At 34.6% G+C, this 24,696-nt stretch overlaps 3 protein-coding genes and 1 pseudogene across 4 annotated transcripts; all 4 read right to left on the reverse strand.

Moving 5' to 3' along the window:
* Nucleotides 685-3,432, reverse strand: LOC109363211 (scarecrow-like protein 11). The gene is given in 3 exon segments (XM_019609386.1): nt 685-818; nt 1,028-2,009; nt 2,011-3,432. Coding segments are annotated over 2 exon segments (2,049 nt in total). The 5' UTR covers nt 3,088-3,432; the 3' UTR covers nt 685-818; nt 1,028-1,037.
* LOC109325804 (scarecrow-like protein 14) lies at nt 6,047-8,918 on the reverse strand. Its single transcript, XM_019558372.1, has one exon. The coding sequence runs from the start codon at nt 8,854-8,856 to the stop codon at nt 6,589-6,591; it is 2,268 nt and encodes a 755-aa protein (XP_019413917.1). The 5' UTR covers nt 8,857-8,918; the 3' UTR covers nt 6,047-6,588.
* Nucleotides 10,979-15,657, reverse strand: LOC109325820 (annotated as a pseudogene).
* Nucleotides 18,581-23,998, reverse strand: LOC109325750 (oxysterol-binding protein-related protein 3C-like). Of its 2 annotated transcripts, none has more exons than XM_019558292.1 (11): nt 23,859-23,998; nt 23,582-23,761; nt 22,869-22,962; nt 22,493-22,609; nt 22,336-22,408; nt 21,911-22,029; nt 21,604-21,725; nt 20,967-21,143; nt 20,439-20,583; nt 19,373-19,551; nt 18,581-19,018 (listed from the first exon to the last, which is right to left on the reverse strand). In XM_019558292.1, the coding sequence occupies exons 2-11, from the start codon at nt 23,680-23,682 to the stop codon at nt 18,775-18,777; spliced, it is 1,371 nt and encodes a 456-aa protein (XP_019413837.1). In that variant the 5' UTR covers nt 23,683-23,761; nt 23,859-23,998; the 3' UTR covers nt 18,581-18,774. The 2 variants fall into 2 exon arrangements, with proteins under 2 accessions (XP_019413837.1, XP_019413838.1); XM_019558293.1 differs by having other exon boundaries at nt 23,582-23,704; nt 23,859-23,993.

Genomic DNA, 24,696 nt, shown 5'->3' on the forward strand with positions numbered 1-24,696 from the left:
ATTCTAGCATTATTTTGATATGTGGAAAGAGTTGAGGACAAGTTCTTTGCACAAAATTTCTTGTGTGGATAATCATTTCTTCTCCATAATCTTGTCCACTGCATACTATCAACCTCTATCCTAATTGTCAGGTTTAGCTCGAACAACACTGATGCCTGTACAATCATCCTCAACAAACACATAAATCATGGAGCTTCAAGAAATCACTTTAATACCATAGTTTAAGTAATGAGTTACAGCTTACGAGATAGATCTTCATTGTGAATTGTGACAGAAATGTAGTAGGGTGGAAATTATCAACCAACAAGATAAAGATTGTTCATGCAATTGGAGAAAAATAGCACAAAAGGTGGCATAGAAAATCATAGTATTACAATATTACGTCTCATTAATGTGACTTGACTCCATAGTAAACCTTCTTTGACTAATATGGTGGAAAGGAAAGAGTCAAAGTCAAGCTGGAAAATCTTCTGCATAGCAAGGGGTGGATTAAAACTCGTCACTATTGAGCTGCTTTGAAATGTGTCAAACTGTTATGTAGCAACCTTCAGTATTTAGCACTTGGAGGTTGGAACAAGAGAGTAACTTATAGTTTATAGTTGGTGCAGTAAGTATAGTAGAATAATATAGTTGTCTAGTGCTAGCTTCTTTCTATTGTGATTCAATGCATATAGTTTGGAAAGCGTACATAAAGATATTATTAGTCTATCACATATCATTAACTAACGGATGATTTCAAGAGAGTTTGTTTCCTCTAATTTGAGCTAGATGTAGCTAGCATGTAATACAAGCTAGGAAGGAAATTTAATGTCTAATATCTAAAAGACATTAACTTATGAAGAAAGGAAAAGAACACCAACGAGACGTTGGTGTATTGGTGTAAGGCTCTACTAGATCCACCATTATCATATTAGGTCAAAGATCATTTTTTTATTCCTAGAAACGACATTTGTCGGAAGGGCCACCACACACATCCCGAAAGGGGTTAGCTCCTTACCTATAGAGTCATCGAATGCCTTTGTTATCCCTAAATAGATTTAAGCAGGAACCCAAGAAGAAAGAGCATGCAGAATACGCCCTTTCCATCCCTGCAAAACCCACTTGCCATCCTCACTCACTACAAAATCCTTATGATGTTCATTCTTCACCATCTCTTTGACTCTATTCAGTAGTTCTGGAGCCAATGAAATTTGCTTGAACCCTGCTCTCCGGTTCCTAACCTGCCACTGCTTATAAGTCTCTGGCCTTTCAACCCTCTCTGTGCCTTCACATGCTATAACATTGATTGCATCCCTTCCAATCAACCCTTTCTCAAGCATCAGCCTATGTGGATCCTCACGCGACACATTAGCCTCGAACATATCAAACAATGCTGAGAAGTGAAAGAGTGCTTCCTTGAACCTTGTCAAGAAAAATGGTGCATTGTAAGTGCCATTAACAACCCCATGTATGAACATGTTTGGATTAATCTTCCTGATCAACCTTAATACAGCATCTCTGGGACAGTTAACATTCACAGTTTCATCAAACAGGTTCTTCAATCTGTACAAACAGTTAACCACTATTACTTCATTCCTATCAATCTTGAGATCCTCAAGACTTATGGTCTCCCATTTCTGTGCAAGGCAATTGTACTCAAATGGCACTTTGAACCTCTCGCAGTAATTTTCTAGTCGCCTCCCCGTCTCCTCAACCCTTTCCGCAGGCCGAAATCCTGGTTGAGGAAGGTCAATTCCTGTGATTCGTAGCTTCGGAGGCCCGCCTGGTCTTTCCGAAAGACGTTGGATGAGGCAAGGCCATTGGAAACCATACCCAACGCCGATGTCAATAACGTGAAGGCTGCTCTCATTTTCTGCTAGCTTCAGAATAGTTCTGTTAGCCAAGAAATTTGACATGCTCTGAAATGGAGATGCTGTAATGTATAACTTGTAAGCTTTCAACATATCTGCAGCAGATGCTAGATGAAGTTGCATATACTTTGGTGTCCCAGCAGCTAATCGTGTCTTGAGAGTTGAGACCAATGGCAAAGTAATGAGCTAAACGCTGTAGTCCATCACCAAAAGCTGAAGAGTGCTGCTTAATCTGATTGAGTATTTCATTTGCATTCCTTTGATCATAGTTTGCTACTGCTTGTGCACACTGAGTTAGAAGAGTCCATAAATCTACAGTTGTACTTGTACTTGTCCCCTTTTTGCCACCTTTCTTTGTACGCGTCGCTTTTCCATTAGATCCTCTTGAATCAGCAACATTCTGTTGTGATGATTCATGATCGGCACAAAAAATGGCAGGACTTTTTCCTTCCTTACAAAGCAGTACCTCATCAAACATGTCTGATGGTTCTAAATCATCAGAGTATATAGCAGAAACCTTGCTTACTCTCTCTTTTTCTTCAATTGAGATATCATCCATATGATGGACTCTTTTTTCCCCTGATCCTATGGTTGCTTCAATTGTATGTGGCTTGATCTGAGACTGAATAAAATTATTCCAGGTTCCAAGAGCTTGTATCTCTCTAAATGGATCAAGAGCTACATCATCAAGTAGAGAGTTACGCGTATACATGAAAGAAGACTCAAAATCAGCAGCACCATAAACCCAATCAGACTCATATAATGATGAGTGATCAGTGGTGTAGCTGCTATTGCTGTCATAACTAATAGTTCTACATGAATTATCATCAGGGTCAGAACTATCTTGTTGGAAACAACCTTGGATTTGGTTCGGTGATGAAGGATAGCTATGACCAAGCGCGTCATAGAATGATTTTTCAGCAGCCTGGAGTTTCAAACAATCCTGCAACATGCATGGTTTGCGCTCCAAGTCATCTTCTTCATCCATGAGGATATCACTAATGTATCTCAAAATAGGATTGGAATGTATAGTAGAATCAGCAGATTTTCTATTTGAGATAGAAGAAGGACCAGAATCAGTGGGAGATTCTGAATGGTTTGAAGGGGAAGAAGAATCTTCCACTTTAAACCCATTTCCTGAGTTCTGATATGTATATACTGAACTAGGACCATTTTCAAATTTAAATCCATTCACAGAACCAGGAAAGTTTTCCAGAAAGGAATCTGTAGAAAGCATGTTGATTGCAAAAACTATAGTCTGAACAAAAAATTAGACTCTTTTTTAAAGAGATATAAATGATGATTGATTCTGATGAACTTAACTATAGCAGACAAGAATATTTCATTATTTTCATCACTCAGGAGCCAAAAACAGAATAGAATCAAATGAAGTAATGAACCAAATGATATATGTTGAACAAGTTGAAAATGATAAAGAAATAGTAATAACAAGTTGAGAAATCTAAACACTGACCCTTAGTTGTTTTGGACAATGACCAAAATGAACATAGAAGAACAAATAAACCCTCTAGAAAAAGGTAGTACAAGTTTTTGTGGCACAGAGTCAAATCAAGTGAAGGGTGAAGAAGAGTAACTGGAAGCAGGTTGTAGAATGAAGATTATAGGCTTGTTTGTTATTATATAATAATTTAGATAAAAGAACCTTTCTGTGACATGGAAGCTTCTAGGAATATGTGTTAAGGTAAGACAGGGTAAGATAACTTTTCCTCAGTTCAGCCGCCACACTTTTTTGGGGTCTTTCATCAAATTAAGTTTGCTTAACTATGGTACTAACTACTAAGCTTAACTCTAAATAATAATAAAAATAACGAAAATGTGTAAACACAAGAGTGTGAGATAGGTTACATATTTCATTTAATAATTTTTTTGGGTTAGTAGAATAATGAAAAATATAGTTGAGTTTCTTTAGTAATACAAAGAAATGTTAAAAATTAAACTAGTTTAAGATACCCTATATAAGTTAGAGGTATAGATGAAGATACTGATATGATAGTAATGAATGGTGAGTCTCAGTGATGGGCTATCACTTGTCCCAAAACTTCTGTTCAATGAAGGCTGTGTAGTCAAAAGCACACATACTGTGAGAGAAAAAATGTCTCCTTGACCCCCCAAGTCATTGACCAATGCTAATATTTTATTTCTCAAATCAAATGTAAACAATTATATTGCCATGAACATCATCATATCATTGAACCTATTTTTTTATTTTATTTTCTGATTTCAATTATATGAATAAGGAAAATGTTAACATATGCTTAAGTGCATTTGATATGAAATGCAAAAAATAATAATCATGTATTAGAAAACCAAAATTCATTATTTTCCCATATAGTAAATGCAACCATTTCCTAAAATAGTACTCTAAAAGCTTCATGACATCAACATTTCATTAATTAATACTACCCTTAAAACATTATTACATAATTAATATTATATGTATTTTAAATAAAATATATTATCATGAATGTAAATTAATGAGATTATATTGAAGACTCTATGTAAGAATAGTTGTTAGCATTTCACTTTGTTATAAAACAAAGTAACTCCAAGTTTTTTATTCTTTGGAAGTGTTTATCTATAGATGTAACAGTGGACCAGCAATAATAAAGCGAAGATACCCTACAAACCATGTTCATTAACTAAAGACAACAGTGAAATGATGTTCAATCAGACAAAGATATCCCTAAATCAGGACCAACTATGTTTGGCCTGGGATTAACAAAATGTGGTCCTTCAAAAATGATATTGCTTTGTAATTTCAATTCATTCTTTGTCGTTGTTATGTACTTCTCATCAATATGTGGTGGAGAATCTTAACTTAATTTTGAAAAGTAAAAGACATGTGGGTCTCTGTTAATCCACGCCTTTAATTATTTGGTGTGTTGCATGTGATTTTGTTTGTATTTTGAATGTTATTTTTCAGCTGTTTCTATTTCTCATTTATCACTGTAGATAAGTTGCATGTTAATGATCAAAGTTGATTATGTTGAGGGACTTTGGTAAATATTTTATCGTGGGATAATATTTTGCATATTTGTCATATTTCTTCATAATGTCACATACTATTGTCCATGACAAAATGTAATTGTCAATTACGTAGCAAACATTTATCAATAATCCTACAATCTTTACTGTCCTTAATTGTCATTGCGTAGCAAACACTTATCAATTGAATTATTTGTTGCTAAAACTAAACGTGGGATGAGGACCTTTAGACTAATGTTGCTTAAAATCATTTTTGCCTCTAATTTGGTATTCAATGAAAATAAAAAATATAAAAAAAAAATCAATTGAATTCATGAAATTAATGTACAAAATATTTCAGGCAACAAATGTGATATTTTCTTAAAACTAAAATAAATGTAAAAATATCTTCACTTCCGTTATTAAATTGTATATCATAAATTTTCATAGCTATAATTTTAAAGTAACGTCTTGTGTAGATGAGATTTCCTTTTCTTAAGTAAATGAGGGTATAATTTTGAAGATAATGCTACCTTTGGGGGCATATTCAGTATAATTTTGAAGTTTTTGCCCTTCTAATTCAGTATAGGATGGATAAAATAAGCCACACTTATACTACCCCTTACCTCACCCTAATGTAACTATTGTTCTTCCATTACTAGGGATGGCAACGGGCATGGGTAGTGCTTTCCCGTGTCCAAACCCACAATATTTGTGGATACCTGTGTGAGTAGTGAGTGTTTACGGGTACCCAACAAGTTTTTAATTTTAGTTATATATTTATATAAAAGGTATCACAAAACCTGCCGTTGCGAGTATTTCCACGGGTTGGGTTTTTTTGCTATCCCTATCCATTACCTTCAAATTTTTTTAAGGGGGAAACAAATGGGTTAAACAAAATAAGAGCTGGAGTGGGAAAATGAAATATAAGACACTTATCTCATGGAAGGAACTTAAGTTATGTCAAGTCAATTAGGCCAATTTTTCCTTTCTTACTATTTAATATTCATACAAATTAAATAATGTGAAATTGTGAAGCACAACAAAGGGAACCAAAGAAGCATAATCTGTATTGTTCCAATGTTGCATGAGATTTTAAATATAGTGCAGCTCACACTGAACTGATTAGTAGCTGTATGCTGAGTCAACATGTGGTTTGTTCCATCTCTTACTACAATATCAGTTTAGTTTCTCAGTTATCTGATGTTTTTTCTCTAGCCTTTCACTGCTTCTCTCTTAAACTCAATCATTGCTTCATTCCAAAATCAAATTCCATTCAAGGGATCCTCCCCCCACATTTATATACAATCAAAGCAATTCAGTATAATAGAAATCTATTCTGCTCTCCACACTACAAGGTTGTGTGCCCGGGAAGTGTTAGAGATTCTGAATACTAATACTTGTACTACGAATATCGTGGTAGCTTAATACTCAAACCTAAAATCTCACTATCTCATGATCCTGCTGCATATGATTGTCTAACACAATAAGGAAGAACCCAACTACTATGTATCTAAATATGTCATTCACTAGCATGAATTACATTGCAGACACTTAACTTTAACAAAAGTTATCATGGGGTACTGACCTTCACTATGCCATTCTATTGGCAGGGGTTGGCTTTTAGAACATGTTAACCATAGGACTTTTATGAAATCCAAGTTCTGATTGCAAAATTCCGAATGGACAATGTTTCTCCTTCGAACTCATGAAACTCCTCTCTTAATTACCCTTATAAGAACATTGTGAAGTCCTATGCGGGTACCCAACAGGAAGAAGCATAAATGATTCGGCCTTTCCACCCTTGCAGCATGCAGTTGCCATCTTCAACAAGCATAAAATCACTGTGGTACACATCTTTCATCTTGCACCTTAATTTGTTAATAAGATGGTGATCCAATGGCAGTTGCCTAAATCCAGCCCTCATGTTCCGAACCTGCCATTGCTTGTATGTCGCGGGCCTCTCAACCCTCTCAGTACCCTCACAGGCTATAATATTCATTACCTCTCGCCCAAAGAACTCCTTCTCAAACATCAACCTCATAGGATCTTCACGAGCAGTATTCGTGTCAAGAACATCAAACAATGTAGAGTAATGGAAAAGAGCCTCGCGGAACCGTGTCACAAAGAATGGCACACTGTAGCTCCCATTGACAGTAGTATGTATAAAGATACTGGGATTTGCCTTCCTAATTAAGTTTAGAACAGCGTCCCTGGGACTATTCAAAACAACTGTTTCATCAAGTAGATTTTTGAACCGTACCATACAATTCACAACAAGAAGTTCATTTTCCTTTATCTTCAGGTCCTCAATTTTGATGGTTTCCCATTTCTGTGCAATAGCATTGAACTCAAATGGAACATTAAATCGATCACAATACTTTGCTAGGCGACGCCCTGTCTCCTCGACGCTCTGTGCTGGCCTGAAACCAGGTTGTGGTAGCTCTATCCCTGTCATGCGCAGCTTGGGAGGACCACCAGGTCGTTTTGATAGACGAACAATAAGGGCAGGCCACTGGAAGCCATAACGGATACCAAAATCTACAATATGAAGAGTTTCCACTTCCTTGGGTCTGGCTAGACTCAAAATTGTATGGTTTGCAAAGATGAGTGAAAGCTTCTTAAATGGACAGGCTGAAATATACATTTGGTAAGCTTTAACCACGTCCGCAGCAGAGGTTCTCTTGGAGGACAAAGCAGTATAAATCTGAGTGCCAGTACCCGCCAAGCGTGCTTGAAGGGCATTTGCAAAGCAATGTGCCAGCCTCTGAGAACCATCACCCTGCAGGGAAGAATGTTGCCTGATCTGCTTTAATAAGTCGTTAGCAGTTACGCGATCATCAGAAGAAGCAGCTTGTGCACACATAACCAATAGTGTTCTCAAATCCACAACTCCCTTCTTATTGCCTTGTTTCTTAGTACGATTCTTTCCACTACCAGACCTGTTTGGTTCTTCATTTTTCTGGATACTAGTCTCTGGTCCATTATTATTGTGGTCTTCGTTGAGAATACACAAAGGAGTTCCGTTATTTCCACACACTCTACCTAGCAGCACCTTATCAAATAATTCAGATAGCTCTTCACTCTCATCCCTATAAACTGCAGATTGTTTGCTGCTTCTTCCATCTCCCAAATCTGATTCATCTTCTCGCTCGTGATTTTTCCTACCTCTTGACTCAGCTGACAAATGCTCTCTTTCATCTCTCTCCATCTTAATCACCGCCTGCTTGGGACCATTTTGTAAAGACGGGGTAAATATGTTGTTCTCCAAGTCAATGACCAACGGATTCGCTTTAGGCAGAAACTTACTAGCTTCCTCAACACCTCTCTCAAATTGCAGCACTGACTCACTCTTACTAAACAATTTTGAATCTAAAAAACAATCCCTAGAACTTCCCAAGAATCCATTATTGTTCATTGACAATCGATTAGTCGAGATTGAACTCGCCTTAAAAACAAAGTCACGATCAAAACTTGTTTGCGGTATAGAAGCCGTATAGTCTCCAAGATCAACATGACTCAAGTAAGTAGGATCAACCGAGTTGCTTGTACTAGCAGTACCAAAACTGCTATAACCACTGAAGTTGCTAGAGAAACTATCACCAGGGCTATCCAAATTGTGATAGTTTCGAACCGAAGAAGACGGGTATGTCTCACCAATGACCTCATACAAAGATTTCTCAGCAGCTTGAAGAGCCAAAGAATCATGGAACATACAAGGTTTCTCTTCCATGTCTTCTTCCATTAGCATTTGATTAATGTAACGTAGCATGGTTGCAGAGAATTCAGCCTCATCATCCAAGGGAGAATCTTCATCAGTAGTAGTAGTAGTAGTAGTAGTATTGGTAACTGTGGGCATGGAAGAAGAAGGGTTTTGAGGAATGATTGGATGATAAGGTGGAAGGAGAAAAGGGTTATGATTCATGAAACCAAAGTTGATGGATGATGGGTCTTCAGTGTATTGATTCTGTACATAGGGCAATTGGTTGAAACTAAAATTGGAATTGGAAAAGGGATCCATAAAAATGGGAAGAAGTAGAAACCCTAGGAAAGAGTGGTTTGGGAAAGTGAAATAGAGTAGGAAATAACACAATAGAAGAATTAAGAAGAAAAGGAATAGAATAAAGAAGATAAGAGAAAAAGAGTGATTTGGTCCTACACGATTTTTTTCTACTACAGAGAATATTGCTTATATTTATTTTAGGAATTAATCTCTTTCGAGTTCGTAATTGTCTTTCGAGTTCGTAATTGTCCCTGTAATAAGTATTATTCTAAAAAATTTGTTGGGAATTCTTCTTAATTGATATGAAAGCAATGTCAATGAAGTTTGGTAGATGAACCATTGAATTATTCAAGATGGTTATTCCAAAGTCTTAGAATTATCCATTGACTCTTGAGAATTATGAAGTCCATCTTAGAAAGTTGGAGTAACACTTTTCAAAGTGTCTTGAAAAATATGACAATAATTAATCATTCTCTATGTCTTTATGATGTACTCCCCTTCATTATATAGGGGACTTCTTTTGTGAGGAAGAGATACAACAAGCAAGTGAGAAACAATATTATAGAGAGAAAGTGAGAGAGTTTACCACATAGTGTGAGATTTGTATTCCTAGTGAGAAACTAGAGAGAGTTTGTATTTTCATCCTTTTTGGTGAGATTGAGTGTTATCCTCTTTGCAAAAGAGAATCAAATATTGCAATCCTACTTTCTATAGTGGAGATATTTTCTGGACTAGATCCTGTGGTTGTTTGCTTCTCACATTGAGGGGTTTTTCCACGTTAAAGTTTTTGGTGTTATTCTTCTACTCTTCTCTATTTTCTTTATCCACTTGCCGCTTCCGCAAGTGTCCATTTTACATCACACAGATGAGGGAATTCGATTCTGAATTTCCTAACAAAATTAAACACTCGACCTTAGAAATTTAATGAAACTTTATACCATTAAACTAACGCTTTATTAGTTTGGTTATACAAGTTGCGACAAAGTGGGAACAGGTTGTTTGTCTTTTTCGTTCAAAATTGACTGTGTTGAAAAAACACTAAAGCGTTTAAAAAGGAGTGTACTTCTATTATATATATATATAAGTAAAATATTACCATTTTTATTTCAATTTCTCTATTACTTCTCATTTTTACTGCAAACAATAACTAAATGTTCTTGAACATGGTTTTGTCAAAATACTAATAGTCACAAAAAAGGTTGTTCCAAATCTACATTTTAGTTTGAAATTCCAATTTTCACAATGCTACAATTGGGTTACAAATTTACAATAAAGCATTGAAAGATGTGCGTGACAATATCTTGTCTGAACATGATCCCAAAGGAATATCTTCCGATCATGGTCCCAAATATGTTAACAATTGAGCTCCCAAATCCCAATCATGTTTTCACACCCCAAATATGTGGGGTCTCTGATCCAATGCAGTTTAGTAGCATGGATCTTTGTATAATTTATCCAAGTTTTGACAGTTGACACGACCCATGCAGTTGCATTTGCCTTTTATGCGTTGGGCACTCATTTGAGCCTAACTGTCCTTATTGCTGGGGTAGTGAGATTCTAGTCCATAGTAATGATTGCCGATACTACGTTTGCTTTGGATCAGGCCAGTGAGATTTCATTATTGAAAAGAATTAATTAGTTATGTAATATTATCACCCTGCCATTGTCCAACGGATCTAGCCCCACAAACAAGTCTACTTCCTCCTTATCTTTCAAATAACTTATCTCATTTCAATGAAGTATTAGTCAAATGATATAAAGTATCATTAAATTCTTAAATATTGTACTAGACCAGATGCCAGGTTCAATTTCTGGAAATGACAATTGTCGAGAATGACAGTCATGCTCACTGAAAAATATTAATTTCTTACTCATAGAGTGAAGCGATACTCTTAATTATATAAACATGCACCCATGTGCTCCTCTAATTGTTTGCACACAATATTGATTGTCTACATCTTAGTTGTCTTCTACTGGCCTAAGTATCTCTATACAATTAAGATAACAATTAGGTAAATTTAGGTTGCAATTATTGAGCTTTATAGACACAATTTTAAATATCAACAGTTAAATCATCACAAAAGAATGGTATTAGCAAGCTGCTTATTGCATCAACCATTTGCAAGAAGCGGGAAAGATAAATGTCAAGTGCAATGACAATTTTACATAATGGTTTTGTTTTCTTCCTACTCATCACTTTTTTATACATAACTAACAATTGATAGACAGATATTTCCTAAATATAAACTAAAAGAGAGAAAATGTCACACTAATATAACAAAAGTTAGAAACCCAAACACCCATGGCTCACCTCATCTACAAAGCCACGTGCTGCTACAACCCCTCATTAAAAAGCAGGGCTAGTTTCTTGATGCTGTTTGTGCTGTTACTTTAGTCTGATGCTGGGACCAGTATGCATGGGCAATTAGGACCCTGTCCAAAAGTTCTTGGGGAACAGGCTGTCCCCTCCTTTGCTGAGGGGATATTCTTGCCGTGTGCACCAGTGTTTTCCATTTATCCTGCATAATACCAAACCCAAATCACATGCCAGACCTATGGGTGCTAAACAAGGAAACCTAATGTATGCTAACCGAAGTGCTATTGGGCTTTCTCTTTTGGACAACATACCTATCTTACAGAAATTCCCATGTTATAGATCAAATTCTATTCTGGTAAGAGATAAGTCATATGTCTAACTAGAAGGAAAAGGCATCTGGCAATGAGAATGCACAGCACAAATCATATCTGGCTACACATTAGTATAGTCCTCTAAGCTAAGGCAAGAGAGATTACTAAGGAAGTCATACATACTAACTTGCCTTGAACACAAAGTATAACTGCCCAGTTTGGGTAAGAACATGAACCATTAAGCAAGAAAATGTGTTTTTATCGATAAAATAAAATTCACAAAATACTGCAGTTGCTTCCACAAGAGCCACAAACATTTTTACCTTCAAATCCACATATGTCCGATGCTTTGCATTTTCAAAAGCAAGAATTTTAACATCACGCCACCTGATTGTATTTTTAAGGAAAAAATCAGTATAAAGGATTGTCAGAGGAAATTTCTCTGCCCTAAAGTGCACTATATAAGACAATTTCTCCATACATCATACTTTCAACGAGATAGATAGGCACACAATGTAAATCATACCTTCCAATTCCCAGTTTCTCAACTGCTTGAATCAGTGTTTCCACTTCGTCGACAGAAAAGGGTCTACGAATTCGGCGCTGCACAATCTCAGATCGCTTTGACTTCTGGAGCACAGGTATCATAGCTAGTTCCTCCTCAGCCATTTCAGGAACAGTATACAGTGTTTTGTAATCTTTCCTACCTTTGTCAAGAGATGCGTTGATAGGAGAAGGTGTTGAAATGAGGTCACTTTCAACAAAGTTTCCTAAATTGGTTACTTGAAGCTCAGGTAACATGTCAAAATTGCCCTGACTCCTCCGATGAATTACAGCTGGACTGGAAGGATGCCCGAATTATCATTCTTTGATATAAATATTAATAAATTTAAGACAGAAATATGAGATATATTTATAGAATCATATGCTGCTGATACTAGAAATACATTTAACGCAGTAGAATATAAACACCTCATCTCCAACGGAAAATATAAGTCCAACAGAAATGAGACAATATATTCTAGTTCATGTAATCAGGGACATTAACTGATAACCCATTTCCTACCATCACATTTTTCATGAAATGCATAGCTTCATTATGAAATTATGCAATACCTTATTGGAGACTGATGTATCTCTAGACTGGGAACATGGGGGGAATTTGCAGCACATAAACGCGGTAGGCTTGGTGAAGAATTATGTTCCAGGGTGAAACCAAAAGCATCCAGCTGGTTATCAAGAGAAATTCCAGTTTGAAGAAGAGTTTTACTGTCATCTGTTACTTTCTTCCCCTGGAAACTGACACCAATATGTAATCCACCTCCAAGTGAAGCAGTCACTGTATCCATGACTGTCCTCTGAAGACCAAAATGTTGTAAGAAATGCAGCCCAACTTATTATACAAGAAACATGTAAATACAATTTATAAAATGCACGAATACCATCTATCATGAAGATATAAATGTTGGGGAGGATGATATACATAGATTGGCAAAATACAAGTTTATTACACCTTCAAGGAGCCAATGGTTGCAGTTTCTGGAATCTCAATAGAAAGCTCTGGGACTCTGAATGACCTGATCCTAAGCTTCACTGGTTAAAAGAAAGACATCTACACGTAAGAGCCCCTTTGAAGACATCAGTTAAATTAAAGAATACATAAAACCACTCTCCCAATCTACACATACCACGAGAACCTCCACATCGTAATGCAGACTGTTGATGTGCTTCCAAGGATTCTATTCCACAGTCTGCGTCAAAAATTTGGAACTCATTTAGCAAAAGATCCCAGAATCCCCAGTATCCAGAGGAGAAACAAAAAATCAATTTTATAGAAGAAGCCATTTGAAATAAAACCTTCTCTCATCCTCCCAGGAGATGAACCAGGAGCATTGTGACTCATATCATTCACAGGTGAATAATAAATGCCACCACTTCTGAGAAATCCTTTGGAATTTGAAACAGAGCTACAATTAAAAAGTTTCCTCTTCTTCAAAGGAATATTCATCTGAGATCTTTGGCGTTTATAGCAATACTTCTTACTGTGGTAAGTTGGCTTAAAATATCCATCTAAAATTAACATGTTTGCAATTAAAAAAAACAAATTACTGAACTAGCAAAGAAGCATGGGAGGTAAATAATCATGGGAAACAGTAATTTCATACCATAAGCATGGACTCACCGCTGCTAGAATGTATATCAACCTTCGATTCTTGAGCAACTTTTGAATATTTAGAAGCCAAAGTTTTCCTGATTCTATCACCTATACTAGCCATTGGCCTAAAGGACTTTGGTTTGGTACAAGGGTGAGAACACCCAAAAAAAAATTCGTCATCATCTCTACTAACTACAGGTACATCGCCACAACCTTTGGACAATGAACTACAGGGAATCCCATCATTATACCTGGACAACTTGGCATTGTCATCTAAACTGATCAGTGCAGGATGGTTTTCATCCAACGGATCCTCAAAGCAGCACATCTTAGTCCCAGATTCAATTGGCATGTTCTCGAACTTATGCAGCTCATCCTTTACTCTACTTGTATCACCATCTAACTTGCAACAACTAACCTCTGCATAACCAGGGGAATCTAATTTAGCATTGCTAGTAATGTTTTCCATTTCTTTATGGCTTTTGCCATCCACTAAATTATTAGGATCAACCCTCTCCATGAAACTAGAACTTGTTACTATAGAAGCAATGCCTGAATGACCATCACTTTCGGGATGTGGGAATTCTTTCAAACAGCAGTTCGGATTATTTGTTTGTGATGAAAGAGGAGAGAAACACTTTTCGCCACAACTTCCTTCATCAGAAAGCTCAGCTTTGAATGTTTTATTTGCATTCTGGCACTCTTTATCAAATCTACTATGACCCTTTTCTGATGATGTATCAGTAGTCATGGTGGGATTCCAGTTCTCTTGCAATATCTTACCAGCTATGGTGGCCAATACGTCAAATGCACACATTTGATTTTTGTCCACTGTTCTTTGAAATTTAGCCCTCCTCTAACAAACATTAAAAAAACTACTTATATGAATTGTTTTAAAAAAACTAAGTAAATAGTAGTAAGCATCCCCAGATGAGAAGAACATCATATTTACCATGGTTGATCGGGTTCGTCGGGCTGTGGCTGGTACCTGAAAGCCATTAAATCCATAGTCTAATCTCTGCTGCAACACCATATCTCAGGAACCATACCAAAATGAACAGATCAATTACAAAAACCAGAAACTCAAGACCCTTTATCAAACAAATTTCCACACGTTGTGTTGCTTAACCTCACATACCACACCCTGAAAGCCTGCAAGTAAGCAACTACAAATTAAAGGCTCAGATCTAATACAGTATACCAGTATAAATAAATAATACAAACATTTTGCAGTGTTTTATGCAGTAAAAGAATAGTTTAAAATGACAAAATAACAATTGCTCAAAATGAATTTCATTTTAAAAACTTGCCTTAGAAAAGAAGCAGATTCTGCTAAATATTTAGATCCAAAACAATCTACTACAGATAAGAATTTTGCAATGCAAAAAAAACTCCAACAGTATGTTGAAGCTTCTAAGTGATGTAACATGATGATAAAGGCTTTTGTAAAAATAAACATATACCCTATCATCCCATTCCGCCAAATGAGAAAATCACGTGCATAGCAAGTAATATCATACAAGGAACTTAACAATTCGGCTTAGATTAAGACATAAATCATATGAAAAATAGGAATTAAAATAAGTAAATAAATAAAAAGGAGGAGAAAAGCAACATTAAAGAGATATAATTCAGAAACGTTCATGAGATGTGATTTATACTAATGGAAAGAATATCAATCTCAGAAAATAACCAAATCATAGATCAAATGATTCAAGTCAGAGAGAGACTTGTGAGAACAAAAAAATAACTGTGATGAAAACAAACATCACATTTTGAATAACGATGGTGAAACAAAGCTTGCTTACCTCAGAAATCACGTCTTTAACCACAAGAACCAAAATTTTCCGGCAATTGTTTTTTGAATTTTCAGGCAAATGTAAGATCGGAGATTTGTTGGAAAATCCGTAGTGAAAATTCCAAAGAAAAAATATATAATAGTAATAGCTTTCACTATAGAACAAGATTTCTATTTTTTGCTGAAAATTTGATTTGAGAAAAAATGAAATATAGAAATTGTGTGTTACTTTGGATCACCAAAACCCTTTGAGAACAACCCAACCTTTTGCTTAAACCCCAATGATTTATACTATTTTCATTGACTACCGGACCTTCCGGTTAGTTCACCGGATATAGCAGGTTAATGAAAATGAAATTATCCGAAAATCGGTATCGAGATATCAGATGCGGACACGTGGCGTTCACTTTGGATCTGGTGGTTCGTTGTGGTCAATAGCACGATCGTCAAAAACGTTCGTTCACTAAGAAATTCAGTTGTTTTATTTATTTTTCGTTTGATTTTTTGTTTTTTTTTTACATTCACAATTTTGAGTGAAAATTCACCTTGATAGGTGATATATTCGTGTGAATAAATTTATTTCATAAATATATGTATTTATATTTTTTTTTAGTTATCTATTTTAGAACAAGTTTTAGGGAATTTTTTATATTAATTTCATTTTTTAAGGAGCAGGTCAACTAATACTCCATAAATATTTGGAGTTTAATGAATTAATCTACTTGTTCTTGGATTAACCTACATAAGTATATAACTATCCTCTTAATTTATAAAACTTTGTGATAACTAAAAATTCTAAAGCATTACAAACTCTTTCGTCCCTACTATTCACATAATTTCTTTAGAGCGAATATCAATTTCTTTTCAAGATATATATATATATATATATATATATATATATCTTGAAAAGAAATTGATATTCGCTCTAAAGAAATTATGTGAATAGTAGGGACGAAAGAGTTTGTAATGCTTTAGAATTTTTAGTTATCACAAAGTTTTATAAATTAAGAGGATAGTTATATACTTATGTAGGTTAATCCAAGAACAAGTAGATTAATTCATTAAACTCCAAATATTTATGGAGTATTAGTTGTTGAGATTTTAAGTTTGATAAATAGATAGACTATGTTTAAAGATTACTGATTCAATTCCCGAGAACGACATTTGTTGAGATAGATAATTATGCATCCTGAAAAAATTAGTTCATTTCCCATAAAGGGTAAGGAAATATCTTAGTAGTATAAAAAAAACATTAGAAATTACTCTTGTTATTGTTCTTTTTGAAAAACAAGATAATACTATTGACAATGTTTATTATTTTAATATTTTCACCTTTTTAATAATGTATCTCCTTGTATAAGGAGATAATTTATCTCCTCTAACCAGTAAAAATGTGACATGTGTGTTATTTTTTTTTTAAAAAAATATTTTTATAGAAAATGATGAAACATGACACATGTCATGATTTCAATGGCAGACGGAGATAACTTATCTCCTTATGCAAGGAGATACTCCATTCCCTCTATATTATTTATCCTTCTAAAAAACTAACAAAAATTACTTTTTTTTTATTGTTTACACTTATTAAATAGAGTGTAATAATAGTAAACATATGTTTATAGATATATTTTGGTCAAATATATGATAATTATTAATTAAATATTTATCTTGATATATGCATTTCCTTAAAATGATAGGTTAAATGAAGTTTGGCATGAAATGTTATAAAGGGAGGTAAATTCATCAGTATGGTGTACCTTGATCGAAAAATTATAGTTTTGGTATACTTTTTAGAAAAATTATAAAACTAGTGTAATTTTTTTGAAATCACCAATGAAATTGCAGATTTGTGTACTTTTTCTCTCACTCCCCCAAAATCGGTACTAGGGGGAGTTTTATTAAAAATAATTTTTTTTACAATCTCCCTTCTAAATCGTCAATTGAGGAGATTTATATAAAAAAAATTTCTCCTTCCCTAAATCGGCAATAGGGGAGTTTTTGATTTTTTTTTTAATTTGTGGGAGTTATATTATTAGTTTTAGGGTTTATTTTTTCAAACAATAACCCTAACAACATAATAATTTTTATCAACCTGACCCTAACAACAGAACACAATAATGAAATACTTTTTCCAAGACACCATTATCACTTTATCGTTACACGTCGATGTGTAACAGTGGCTCATCCACTTATTTTGCCTTATCCATTTTCTATTTACATTTATGCTTTTAGTGACATTACATGTGGGACAAAAATTGCAGAGACAATGTCACATTGTCAAAATGATAAATTTATTTGGAGGTAAGTAAGTTGCCGTCTTTATATGCTGTCAAGAAACATGGATTACAATCACTCAATCTAAATGAGTATAACATATACATATTATAACATCGTAAAGATTTATATATTATTATTATATTATTTATTATTTATTTAGATTATTTTTAAAAAAAATCAACGATAATTAAATATGAATAATATGATGAGATGCAAGCTAGTGGCCAATTTCGTATAAATTTGAAGGAAAGGGAATCCATTCAAGTCAGTCACAAGAAGCCTGGAAAACCTTCCCATTATTTTCTCTTTATCAATATATTTTATATTTTTATCATATACTATATAATTACCCAAAACAATTAGAAAATGTCTAGATATCAACATTTTATTATTAAATATAATTTATGATAAAACAATATATTATTATGAACTTGTAATTGGTCGTACCTAATGAAACCAAGATGGACTTGATTATCGTTATATATTATATAGTTGTAAATCTGGTTTTTAGAAAATTTAGCCCCAAAGGAAAACAAGCAAGAAGGAAAGGTTCCTGATGAAAAAAGTAGGCACAGTGAGACATTGAATTGCAAATCCATAAGTTGAGTAGAAGCACATTCAGATTTAATGGTAAATAAAATATTGAATAAATAACTGCCAAAAATGCATGCAACTAAGTAACTGCATTATGCTCTTGAAATATGTGGTTGTAGGGTGTCAAATTACTTTATTGGATTAGTTAAGTCATTCAAAGCTTATGATCCAGGAATTGGCAATTAAATTAATATGTTTATTGTTTTCAGCATATCTTGCATGTTGGATACCAGAAGAAAACCACAAGGCAAAAATCTGATTAAACAGCACGCCAAACATTGTTTCACATATGCAAAACATCCTATATTAAAGTTAAATTACTCATGGTAACGTCAATTAAGGCAGAAACAACACTCTAGATAGATACAATGTACACAAAGCCAACAACACAACAACAAAAAACAACAGATTCCTTCCATGTATTAATAAAAAGTTACACGAACTAACTGCAGCATCGAAACATCACAAGCGAAATGAAACGGTTTCATTCCGTAGACAAGTTACCATACTGCCATGGATTGAACTCAATTGATTTAACGTCACCTTCAATGCTGCCTGAGTTATCAACAGCAGCTCGATGTTCAGTGTATTTACCATTATATTGGTAGATCTCCAAATCTCCCCAAGGAGTTGGTGTCACTTCTTCAGTTAAATCGAACCATCTTGGTTTAAAGTTGTGCCCTTTGGCCTCTCGTGTTTTCTTTTCAGCGCGCTGCTTCTCCTCCAAACTGGAACAGAACAAACAGTGCGTAAGTACCATGGTAAACAACCTCAGCATCTCTGTGGTGAACGTGAAACTCAAATCTCATTTCTATTTGAGGGTAGGGGTGCAAGTGGCAGAGGCTTAAAAATTAAAATTTCTCAAGACTAGACAAAATGACAATTTCCAACAACTGCCACCATGCCACTTCGTTGGGAGAGGGAGAGAGAAATTATTTTAATAAACATCATGAATACTTGAAGAACACAACATAGATCATGTTAAACTGTTCCTCAATTTTATATTTACACTGGTCCAGAATGTTCTACCATATTTTTGAACACAAGGAAACAGAAGGGAAATGAAAGAAAGGGTAAGGAACCTGCTCTTTTCATTCCCAGCTTTTGACAGATCACCCATCTCAAGTGCATATCTATCTGGGCGTAGACGAGAGTCTGATGCAAGCAACTTTCCAGGGACAGTGTCAAAACTGTTTATTTTATGAGCAAAATATGTATACTGGAATTTATCATTTGGTGGAACATCAGCAACATGCCAAACCTGCAATGCAATATTAAAAGGGAATGTCACTGACAATGATAAGAAACTGAGGTATTAATAATGCCTTCACCAGTCAATATATCAGCAAACCGTAAAAGCAAAATTACTTCTTTTTTCCAGAGTGACATGTTCTAATCACAAAATTCACAATCAACAAAAATAACAACCAAAGCCTTATTCTCGCTAGGTAGGGTCGACGACATGATACTCTATCATAAATCATATTCATTAACAAAACATTGATCTCTAAAACCTTCATAACCATTTCACCTATGGTTTTTCTTGACATCTCTTGCCTCTGGAAATGGACTCACCTCATTTTGATCTATACTTTCCTTACCAGGGTTTCTACCAATCTCCTCTACACATGCCTAAACCACCTAAGGCGAGATTCTATCATCTTTTCTACAATAGGAGCTACCCCATCTTTCTCTGTAATGCATTCATTCTAATCCTATCTAGTCTAGTGTGTCTAATCATACAAAGCAACATTTCAATCTCTGCTACATATTGAGTTTACTCTCTTGTTGACATCTTACCACCCAACATTTAGTCCTACATAACATTGTAAGTCTTATAGTCATGTAGTAAAATTTCCCCTTAAGCTTGAGTTACACCATTCTATCACATATAACACTTGAAGCATTTATCTGCGTCATCCACCCAACTTGAACCATATGGTTTACATCTCCCCCATTCACACGGGTCACCATGCACCCTTGTCTTGTGAAAATTGCATGACTGGAAAGAGGTTTGGGCCATGACCGGAACTTATTGTCATCATCAGTAAGACCAAGAAAACAGCAAGAAACCTGGTGCTTGAAGCAAAGTCACCTTGAGTTTTAATGACAGATAATTCTCAAGATTGCTGAATATTAAAAAATCACCTCTTTCATTTCTGTCTCTGGAAGAGGCTCTCCATCTGAATCACAAGGTTGATAACTCATTCTTTCATTCCACTTTCCGGTCATTAATATTTTAGGTTCCTCAGAAGAATTATAAATATATCCATCCACTTCATAGCGACCAGTACTGCAGTAGATCAGGAAACAGGTATATAGCAAAGGTTGTATAAAGTAGAAACTGACAATAATGAGACCTCAACAGCTGAATGGAAAAGATTAAGTGCAGTATGACAATCATAAGAAACAAAATTTAGAGTCCCTCAATTCTCTTAAAATAACCCAGGCTAACATGCACAAATTTATGAAGTTATTGGTGTTGGACAACAAAATCAAATCGTCAAGTGACACAGATGTTTACTGAACTCCCATATTACCCAGATGCCATTTTCATTATATATTGAGAACACAAACCTCTAATGGACTAAAACATTGCTCAATATAGAACTACTAAAACCAAATAATATATATTAATTTTGTTAAAATAACAGTACAAATGGAGATGTTACAGACCCAAACCATCCACATGGTTGAAAGTATAGAACAGCTTTGTCTCCAGTTGTCAAATTTGTCATTATCATTTCTCCAGGTGAATCAATCCAAGTACGGCCAAATATCAGATTGTGAACCTTAGTAGGAGGTGGCACCAAATCTAAGACTACACCATCCCTCTTGAGCGTCACACGTGTTCTGCAAACAATAATCCACAAGCATTAATTTCCTTTTTTAAATAGAAAATAACAGCAAAATGTAGTAACAAAGACGAAAATTCGGATGAGAATAGAGAAAGCTATATCAACACTTAATTTACTGTATAACCATAGAACACTATATGGATTTGATTTATGAAGACTCTACATGAAACCTACATTTTGCAGTGAGATCTTCAGAAAGAATTACAAATTTACAATCATATTGGAACAAACATGCCACATATTCATAAAATACTGCTGACTAAATATGCCTACCCTGCTTGGAAATACTTATAACAATCTCTTAAGAGCACAGAGATGAATTGCAAACTCTAACAGTTAGTGTGTGGCGGCTGAATACAGCAAATGGAAGTTGGAGGAATAAAACAATATGAGCAACAACGAGTATAAAACAATTCAATAGAGGTAATCTATTAAACAAATGCAATATTCATCACCTTCCAACAGGATAAACATCAACAGAATTCCCCAAAAACTTAGTTTTTAACTTTGAAGTCACATCATATGTAAAATGCTCATTCTCAGCATGCCCTGCACTCATTGGGGGATGATGACTCACCTGAAATTTGAAATAAATAATGCGAGATAAGTAACATTGAAAAACATCCATAAACATCATCTTGACCAAACAAATTAAGAAAGGATGAGGAGTTAATATTTCTTCCAAATGCTGGCATACATATACAACAAACATTCACAAGTCATTTTCTTATGTTTCCTACATGTATCACACTGAAAAGATACCTGTTCTGCAAGAAATGTAATCGCACCATGGTTAGCCATTTCATAAGTCTCTCCAAGGATAGGATTAAAAGGCTTCCAGGTTCGTTGGTATGCAAAGTACACAGATATAGCCCATGATGCTGTAAGGAGCACATAAATTACAATAGCGGAGACATAATCAGAAAACACATTCCTAAGGTTTATAGTTACTTCAATGCAATAAGAAGAACGAAAAACTGCTAGTCTACTACAATAAGTCTTAGTTGTTGATATTTGGAGTGAGTCATGCAAGTACCTGATCAAAGAACTAACTAGAATATCACAAGTGCTTAAGTTTGTCATCTATTACTATGTAAAATTATGTCTTTAAGATAACCATTCAATTCAATAAGAAAAAAGTGTTAAAAGAAGAGAGAGAAATATGAGGGGGGAGGGGAACAACTCACATGCATACACCAACCGCATATATGGATCCTCTGATTCATCTGCCCGGTCTAACAAGTAGGAGTACTCCATTAACTAGTTCGTGCAATTTAAAGTTCAATCAACTGGTAATGGAAACAAAGACATCATTAACAACGGAAAAGCTTAAAGCTAGCAGACCTCGGCCATTTTCTGGAGCATTGTCATCGGTTCAAAGATAATAACTGGTAGTGTCACCATTGATGTTACATCTGAGCCAATGTATTTTTGCATCATCTTCCAGTAACTATCTCTTTCCTTTACAAACAAGATCAGAGAGAGGAAAAAAGGATAAACATGTTCAGACTACTAGCAAGGGCGAAGAATACGCCAAATAATAGAAATGAGGAAATAATGGGGTATCCTTAGAAATCCATAAAACTTCAAAAACAACACAAGCAATTTAATTTTAACTTACAGAAGGATAATTCCAATAGCATTTTAAAAAATCTAGAAAGGCGCTGGAGATAAGACAATATTGAAAAATGACTACAAAAGAAACAAACAATAAAAGCACCTCTTGTCTCCATCTTCCTCTCTGAGCTTCCTCCTCTGCATCGTCTTTACCTCCCTCTGGATTTACTACTTCTACACCTTCATACCCCAGCATCCTAGAACCAGAGGAGAAACATAAAAATAATCTTAAATTCCTCGGAAAATTGGTATTTGAGATGCTTAAAATTGACGGAACTTCATGGACTTATCAGTCAATTCATTCTTTATTTGAATTGTGTTTGTTTTGTTCTTAGTTAGAATTATGTTTCTTTTCTATATCTATTTCGCTCAGGAAAGGCCAACTTTCCTAAAATAAAATCAATTTGTAATGAAACAAATCTTCACCATTATGACAAAAATTGTTAAAAGCAACATTAACAAACTTTTCTAGCATAGAGTTAGGAGCTCAAAGCACAAAGACATTTACCAACCTTTCATTGACATTTTGAAAAAGTACACTCATCTATGCACTTTAGGTGTATCAATCATTTATTGATCCATTCTAGTGCTGTAAGAATGCAATATCCTAGGTGATCAGTTTGTACAATCTAGGTGAAGCATTGCAGATACATGAGAAACAGTAGAACAAAATTGGCCTCAATTACACAATATGAATGCAAGTTGAAGCACACAAGTGACCCTAGGATGTAGGTATATAGTTATATACACATGGGTAAGCATAATGAATGGAATTAGGAATAAAAATTGAAGCTTTGATGTGAAATAAGAAAATACCCGTTAACAGATCGATGCATAGCGTTGCTGAACATGGACAAGCCAGAAGACATGGCGGCAAAAAAACCCTTACTTTCTTCATTCTTCTTGGGGCTACCCATCTTTTTCTGTTAAACCCTAACCCTAATTTCAGATGGGTCAATGAACAGTCAGAGCTCAATTGATCAAATTCACTGTGAACTGAAATAGAAATGAAAGGGATAGCATAAATAAATGTTATAATTCGATTGGAATTCAAATAAATCAAAATTAATAAAATTGCAATTTCAGACTGAACTTCAGAAAAGCAGTGGGAATAGGATCCGTGATTTCAGTTTCAATTTTGTGTCTTCTTTACTCTTTGAGGTGGAATTGATTTTGATGGTAATTTCTAATTTGCATTGCACTTTCTACTTCTATATTGAACCTTGTATATAGAGGTATTTATTTAAGACATTGAAATTTAAAATGTTTTGATTTTTAATTATTTTATTTATTTATATTGTTTTCGTAAATCTTAACAACTATTTTTTGTTGGGAGGAGTACTCACACATTCAAAAAACTACTTCCATATGGTGTACACTTATGATAGGAGTGCATGATGGAATAAACATGACATAATAATATTATTTAATATAATACATTAACTATAGTTTGGCATGATCATTCTATTTATATATATGTCACACTTACACAACTTGTACATTAAAATGATAGAAAATCTAATCATGCATCCAAGGTCTAATCCATTTTCATAAATTTCATCCTCAATAAAGTTGCAGAAGATAGGATTCAAAACCTTCATATTAATTGCATCCATCCTTACAAATAAGGATTCATAGATATGGGTAAATCTCACAAACACCATTAATTTGTTTGGTAAAAAATTCATGGATAGAATTTGTGTCATCCTCTTGCTATGAAGGGGTGAGTTAGAATTTAGATATAAGGATTACAATAAACACAATGAGGTACATCTTGATCTTAATAAAATGAGCAAAATTATATGTTTCAGGATATTTATTTACTCATCAATAAGGTAATAGACTACTTTCTTAAAACACTATCAGACATCTAAGGGAGAATATTAAATAAATTTATATTTTCACCAAATTTATTTTAGTTTTTTAATCTT

This window comes from Lupinus angustifolius, chromosome LG13, assembly GCF_001865875.1.
Source record: "Lupinus angustifolius cultivar Tanjil chromosome LG13, LupAngTanjil_v1.0, whole genome shotgun sequence".
Lineage (NCBI taxonomy): Eukaryota > Viridiplantae > Streptophyta > Magnoliopsida > Fabales > Fabaceae > Lupinus > Lupinus angustifolius.

Coding starts and splice junctions, on each gene's coding strand:
- LOC109325804 (XM_019558372.1), bottom strand. CDS start 8,856: ATGGATCCCTTTTCCAATTCCAATTTTAGTTTCAACCAATTGCCCTAT.
- LOC109325750 (XM_019558292.1), bottom strand. CDS start 23,682: ATGGGTAGCCCCAAGAAGAATGAAGAAAGTAAGGGTTTTTTTGCCGCC. Junction 22,409..22,492: donor TGCTCCAGAAAATGGCCGAG/GTCTGCTAGCTT, acceptor TGCACGAACTAG/TTAATGGAGTACTCCTACTT. Junction 19,552..20,438: donor CAGAGACAGAAATGAAAGAG/GTGATTTTTTAA, acceptor ATTGCATTGCAG/GTTTGGCATGTTGCTGATGT.